Below are 7,374 nucleotides of genomic sequence, written 5' to 3' on the forward strand. Positions count from 1 at the left end.
GTGTAGTGGATGATCAAGTAGGTACAAGACCGCTTGAAAAGGACCCCGCTTTACATGTAAGGAGATTTGAGATTTTGAAGCCTCTGCTGCTTTGTGGCAATTTTAGATGTACAACCCTTATGCGTTAAAGTGTTGGGTGGTTGAATCTAGAATGACATATTTATATTCCTTGTGCTCACATCAACTTTTTAAGGGGGTTGCTCATATTTGCTCATAAATTGGCTTTGCTCGATTTTGTTTGCTCGATGATTGGAAACCCCCAACCACCCTACAAAATGAGCCTTTTTGAGGCTACTAAGGTGGAACAACAGCTTGCTGGCTATCTCAATAGATGTTTGATACAACCCAGTTCTTCACCATGAGCTTCTCCCATTTTATTGGTAAAGAAAAAAGATGGTAATATGCGCATGCCATAGACTATCGGAGATTGAATGGCAATTATTGTTAAGAATAAGTACCCATTGCTAAGATGACGATCAAGGTATCACCAAGTATACATTAGGCTTGTGGATATATCCAAGACTACATCCCGAACACAGTTTGAACATTATGAATTTTTTGTTATATCCTTCATATTGACCAATGCACCAGCTACTTTCATGACACTTATGGACAGTGTCTTGAGAACATATTTGGGCAAGTTTATTATTGTTTTTCTCGATAAAATTCTCGCGTATAGTACCTTTGAGGAAGAGCACTTACAATATCTGAAGCAAGTCTTTGAACTGTTACGAGAAAATAAGTTATATACCAAGAAATCAAAGTGAGTTTTTTAAGGAGGAGATTCCCTATTTAGGGCATATTATTTCAGATGATGGGCTACATGTGGATCAATCCAAAGTGGATGCCAATAGGAGGCGGTCCTCTCCCAAAAATCTCGAATAACTTGATATTTTCTTAGGATTTATAGGTTTTTGTTGAAGGTTCGTTAAAAACTATGCTCGTATTGTTGTTCTAATGACAGAAAGCCAAAAGGAAAACCTTTCAGTAGGATGAAATTCAACAACAAAGTTTTGATGCTCTCAAGACGCATTAACTACCACCACTATTTTGGCTATTGTAGTCCTTTCAAACCATTCATTTTAGAAACAAATGCTAGTATTCGTATTATTGGAGCAATCATTCTACAAGAAGGAAAGCCAATTACATTTGAAAGCAAGCTTGATTTAGCATAACAGAATTAATCTGCTTACAAAAGGAAACTCTATGCCATAATGTCTACTTTGAAGACATGGCGACATTATTTATATAGAACTCAGTTTGAGATTGTGTTTGACCATGAAAGTATAAAATGGTTTACACAACAAATAGATTTGAAGAGTCGAAAGGCCAAGTGGGCTAAGATTCTACAAGAGTATGATACTAAGCTCCAATATCGTAAAGGACAATACAATGTGGTAGCTAATGCTCTCAATCGAATGCCTAAGATCGACCCTCTTCTCTTTATCAAGCTTCAAAGTGAGTTTTTAGAATCTCTTGAAAGCAATTATATGAGAGATCCTTCTCTCTCCAATGCTAGTAGTGTGTCTTTAACCTCCACACTCAGTTCTCCTCTTTCGAGTGATGAGCTGTAGAGATGGAAGAATCTTTCCATAAGTGATGGATATCTACTTCACAAGGAGAGAGTCTGTGTACCAACAGACAAACATTCGATGCTAAGTTCTTTATGAATGTCACGCTAGTCCAAATGCAAGACACCTGAGCATTAAGAAGAGTTATACTCTCATACAACAACAATTTTACTCACCAAGTTTACATGGCTATGTTCAGACTATGTTTGGCATTTCCAAAAATGTCAATAAATAGAGCAAATCGTCTGAAGACAAGAGGTCTCTTACATCCATTGGCAATTCCTATTGATAAATGGGAAAGTATCTATATGAATTTCATTGTGGGTTTACCAACCACTATTCAACAAGGCATGATTCAATATGAGTGGTCGTAGACCAATTGACTAAACTTTGCAAGTTTATTCCAATTATGTCAATCAATTAAGACTCCAGAGTTAGCTAGGTTAAATATGGATAATGTGTACTAGCTATATGGGTTGCCAAGTAACATTGTGAGTGATCATGATCCCAAGTTTAACAATCACTTTTGATGGGCTATGTTTAAACGATTGGATACACAACTCAACCTGAGTACTACATCTCATTTTGAGACGAATAGTCAAACTGAACGAGTCAACCAAGTACTAAAGGATATAGTACAAACATATACTAGCAAGAAGCAATCAAATTGAGAAGATTATCTTCCTATTCTTGAATTTGCTTACAATAGTGTTAAGCATATTACAACTAGTTTTAGTCCTTTCATGATCATGTATGGTTTTCAACCAAGGTCACCAATTAGAGTGGGGTTGACAACTGAAAACTTTAACAAATCAAAAAATTTCTAAGACCATATAGACATGCTAAAACTAGCTCCATCAAAATGTTCGACAAGCATAGGATCGGTCTAAAAAGTACACTAGTGAGAAACATCGATAAATTACCTTCACAAAAGAAGAGATATTTTTTCGTGTGCCAAACCATTCAAAAAGTTTAAGACAAAGCCAACACCTAAATTATGTACGAGATATTGTGAGCCTTTCAAGATACTCAAGCAAGTTAGTGATCTACAAACTCTCGTTACCTACACACTTAGATATTTATCCAGTATTTTATGCAAGTCATTTACGTAAAACATTAGTATTCTTAAGAAAAAAATTCCACTTCTATTTTCAAAAACAAAAATAGTTCTCCCAAGAGCGTAATATAGAGTCAAAGGCCAACCTAAGGGGTCGCATACTTAGACCAAAGGCTTGGACAATTTCAATGGAGATTGGGGATAGGGCTAGTAAAAGCCTATATATATATATGGTGGTAGGGAGCAAAATCACCAAGGTATTGCCTCATGCTACATGCCACAACCCCCTATGTGTCTCTCAACATCTTGGCAACTTCATACACTACAAGTATTCATTATCTTGCTCTAATTCCCCACAATGATTCAACCTTCTAACCTTACCCTTCTAGCAAGAGCATTGTTGATATCATTAATGTTTGCATTTCATCAAACGAGTCACCAAAATAGAGAATTGATGCCACATCAAGAAACAAAAAACTATAGCGTTTATTGACCCAAATCCACAATATGAATGCGCTATTCAATGTACTACCTTACAACCACCTCCTTTATCAAAAAAATTATCCATCATTCCACAAGTTCTCACTCCCTCTTCCTTTCACTCAATATCAAGCAATCATATATTTCTTGCTTTTTCAAGAAGAGCCAATGCCCTTTGGGCAAAGCAACACCGTTCTTGCTTTTAGGAGCAAGAGCACATTTTTTAATGGGGTGGATACCATCTTTATTTTGGGACCTGGCCACTTACTAACTCATCTACCCCATGCCCTTATGAAAAATTGATTGTTCTCAAAATTTACAAAGATAATCTAGTATGACATTTGCAATCATATCAAAATCTAACCATCATTTCCTAAATAGAAATGTAGGGGTACTAACTAAATAGAGATATAGGGGTACCCAGCTCTTGAATATGTACTATTTATTCAATTTAACTTACTAAATGCAAACAAGGATTTTGCAAATGTTCTGACATTGTTCATGTAAAGCAATGGTTGGTGGTAGATTGGTATGGCCATTCTACCTTCTCAAACTTGAATCTTGGTACCAAGGATTACCAAAGATTAGCATTTGCTAATTATTATTCTTCATTACGTTCAGAGAATAGCAAATAGACAACTAACAACCTCAAGTTGATTACCATAGCAAGCTCCGAGAGTAGTAGAGGGGATCTAGAGCATGTTTAAGGCTAATTGCTAGTTACTTCTTGGCAGCTGCTGCTAATGGCAGGATTAAGAGGCACAAGTATAATAAATACCCGAGCGAGGTCTGAAAAAACACAAATGCCAATGGCAGGATTAAGAGGCCTCTGAGCTGAAAATGCCCAAATGCCAAAGCATATTTCTGTACAATTACCAATGGGTTATCAATGGGAGCGTTTGGTGTTCGACCACCCAATGAGAAGGCTTGAAACTGCACCAATGGTGTTGCATCTCTGCCAACAGCCACCCAGCAAGGTTCATCATTGTCATTCAGTACCATCTTTTCCAAGAAAGGACCCCTTTACAAAATCTGCTTAACACTTCAGTTTTCCCGTTGCTTGTCATGCTTGGATGGAGAAGTAGTGAAAAGAAATTCTCATTCATAGCCGGATTCTCGCCAAGCTTCATATGTTATCTCTAGAGTATTGCAAATTGGAAATAAATTTAAAGCTTACGCAACTTCAAGAGTGAAATAAAAGATCATTGGTTTACGTTTTCTCAAGCAAGGATGGAGAAGCATTGAAGAGAAATTCTCAATCCAGAGACATTGCAGGAGGCATCAAAATGCAACACATTTCTATAGTGGAGAATTGAAGCAGAATTGCTGAATCCTTGTCAAGGTGGTGTAAATAAAACCATTAGAAACTATAGCCAAAGCAGCAGCACCAAAAACTTAGGCTCGCTCACCTCTGATACGGCGGGCAAGCTGAATATCCTTAGGCATGATCGTTACACGCTTGGCATGGATTGCACAGAGGTTAGTGTCCTCAAAGAGCCCCACGAGATAGGCCTCAGCAGCTTCTTGGAGGGCCAGGACAGCAGAGCTCTGGAAGCGCAGATCTGTCTTAAAGTCTTGTGCAATCTCTCGCACCAGGCGCTGAAAGGGAAGCTTGCGGATGAGAAGCTCTGTGCTCTTCTGGTACTTGCGAATCTCTCGCAAGGCCACGGTGCCAGGGCGGAAGCGATGGGGCTTCTTGACGCCGCCTGTGGCAGGGGCGGACTTGCGGGCTGCCTTGGTGGCCAGCTGCTTGCGAGGGGCCTTCCCGCCTGTGGACTTGCGTGCTGTCTGCTTAGTACGGGCCATAGCTAGCGAGCTCCAGAAGCAGAAGAGAGAAGAGATGAGCGGGGTGAAGTGAGCAGACTCGCTGCACAGTCGGTTTTGAATTTAACTTCTCGGCGCCTCATTTGATCCAACGCTCCTGCTTCCGCGTTCCTCATCCGACGGCCGGATTTCAACTATCCGTGAGCTTGCTCCTCATTGGCCAGCAATAACAACACCAACTGCCTATGGTCGGTAAGAGCCGAGTTCCGCTGGTGCTTTAAAATATTAGTAGTATTAAGGGTTGAATAAATAATCCAGGTTGTCCTGCAGAAAGCGTGAAAAGAAAATTTTGAACTCTCACTTTACCAAATTTGTTAAAGAGGTGAGGGTGCACGTTCGCGAGGAAGAGGGAGTGATTTTTGATCGATTAGTATGTTTTTTAAGGCTCTTAATACAAACAAATTCGAATGGATTTGTAGCTCTACTATTTTAATGGGAGTTGTTTCCCTCGTACCACTAAAGTGATTGACATGATGGATGACCACTCTATTAAGATATTAGGTAGATCTCACAAAAATTGGTAGAGCACAGTGAGACCCGGCTCTAATGGGGCCGCACCACTATGGGATACAAGATCAACTCGTCAAAATAGAAAGAACAAGACTCAGTGTTTTCCTCACCATTTCATCAAACAACCATTCCCTACGAGCTACGAGAGGACTTCCTAAACTTAAACCCACCCTTTTTTGAAAGTACTAGTAGAGTAGCATTGCTCGATAAGTCTACCTTAGAGCTAGGTCACCTCGGCAACGCTTTGCTTCTTTCTACGACCATTATTAATTCCCATGTGGATTACCCAAGGTAAGCTTCATAACATGGTTACAATCAAATCACTAGTCAACCACTTTTTTTTTAAATGACAATAAAAACGTAGGTAGCGTGAACGGCATGCCAACTATCGCTACAAACCAAAAAAATAACAAACAACTTCATGGATTTTCCTAGAAAATGAAGGTGAATGAATGTGAAAAGATGTTTGACTCCAATTAAGGGCACTAGGTAGAACATTGGTTCTAGCACCCATGCGACCTAGTCCTTAGTTTTGGGAAAAACTTTATTTATAGAAGATACTACCGGGTAAACCCCCTAAGTGTGACTTGGATCTAAATACAACTCCTCGTACTCGTGTCCAAAATGGAGTTGCTCAGAGGATGAATTGTGTGATTTGAAAGGAGAGTATACATTATGTTGTCTCATGCTCATGCTAAGTTGTCATATAGTTTGTGTGTTGAAGCTATGAAGACTACAATTCATCTACTAACATAATATGGTGGAAGGGGGAGCCCTTTACACGTGTCGCATTCTGCGACCTGAAGGCTAAAGTCCAAAACTAAAAAAAGCCCCTTTGCATGCAAAAGAGGGAGAGAGGGGGAGAGAGAGAGAGGCTACCGAAGGGGGCCGGCCGTACTAGTATAATTAATGGATCACCAATTAAGGCACTATATGGTGGTGCTCTAAAAGAAGCATGGAGTGGTCACAGGCCTTCTTATCATCATTCAAAGTCTTTAGTTCTGAAGCCTTTGAGCATGTGCCAAAATAGCTTAGAGAGAAGATTGAACCAAAGTTCCAAAATTGTGTTTTCTTTTGCTATGGAGAAGATAACAAGATGAGCTATTGTTCATGGGGGCCAAGTTTCTCATGAGATAATCCGTAGCAATGTTGTCGTATTCAATGAGAATGAATGCATAAAATCCCTTCCATAGAGGTTGATGAGAGGAAGGTTATGTTTGAAGATATTACACCCACCTTTTTTGTGAACAAAGATGAGAGGTTACACAAGATTTAGAAATTTTATCATGTAGGAAAACGGAGTCTTTTCCAGTGTTTTTCATACAATGAATAACATCATGAGCTTCTGCTCAAGAGGCACCACATACCTAGCTAGGTACGATTGGGGGCAGTGGACCATCGGCCCCCTCACCGGGCCAACAGTCCCCTGCTCCCAATTGTACCTAGCTAGGTATGCGGTGCGTCCCTCACATAAGCTCATGATGTTGAGGTAAGTCACAATGTGAGAATTATTGTGAGAATTTGTCCAAAACTTTTTGTGATATGTACCATAGGCTAAATAAAGTGTGCATTGTGACGCGCCCAATCGAAAAACACATTGATCGAAAGCAACATTGATCAACTCTATTTAAGGTAATAGAAAAGGTCTTTTCACGTTCATCATTCTCAACTTGATCCCTTTCGATTGAAATTCTCAATTTGTTGAAGTCTTGAATCAACCCACCCACTCAACTTGATGCCTTTAGGTTGAAATTCTCAGTTCCATTAGGTCTTTTATCAACCCACTGAGGCATTGCTGACTTGATTGAACTTAGTCTAGCACTAAACACATAAATCTTTAATTTCAAATAAATCATTTCTTCAACTATAGAGCTATTATAAAATTACTTGCATAGAAAGAAGGGTTTTATTAGTCAGGGGAGGTCCTTAAAA

The 7,374-nt window shown here is 39.4% G+C and overlaps 1 protein-coding gene across 1 annotated transcript; it reads right to left on the reverse strand.

Annotated features, from left to right (window-relative positions):
- Positions 1-4,503: 4,503 nt before the first annotated feature.
- On the reverse strand, positions 4,504-4,917 carry LOC147428264 (histone H3.2). The gene has a single exon (XM_086496501.1). It carries the CDS (start codon positions 4,912-4,914, stop codon positions 4,504-4,506), a length of 411 nt encoding a protein of 136 aa, XP_086352627.1. The 5' UTR covers positions 4,915-4,917.
- Between the last annotated feature and the right edge of the window lie 2,457 nt (positions 4,918-7,374).

Source organism: Adiantum capillus-veneris, chromosome 23 (genome assembly GCF_014529385.1).
Source record: "Adiantum capillus-veneris isolate H3 chromosome 23, ASM1452938v2, whole genome shotgun sequence".
NCBI classification, from domain to species: Eukaryota; Viridiplantae; Streptophyta; class Polypodiopsida; order Polypodiales; family Pteridaceae; genus Adiantum; species Adiantum capillus-veneris.

What these genes read in the sequence shown, in the direction of transcription:
- LOC147428264 (XM_086496501.1), bottom strand. Translation starts at nt 4,914, where the DNA reads ATGGCCCGTACTAAGCAGACAGCACGCAAGTCCACAGGCGGGAAGGCC.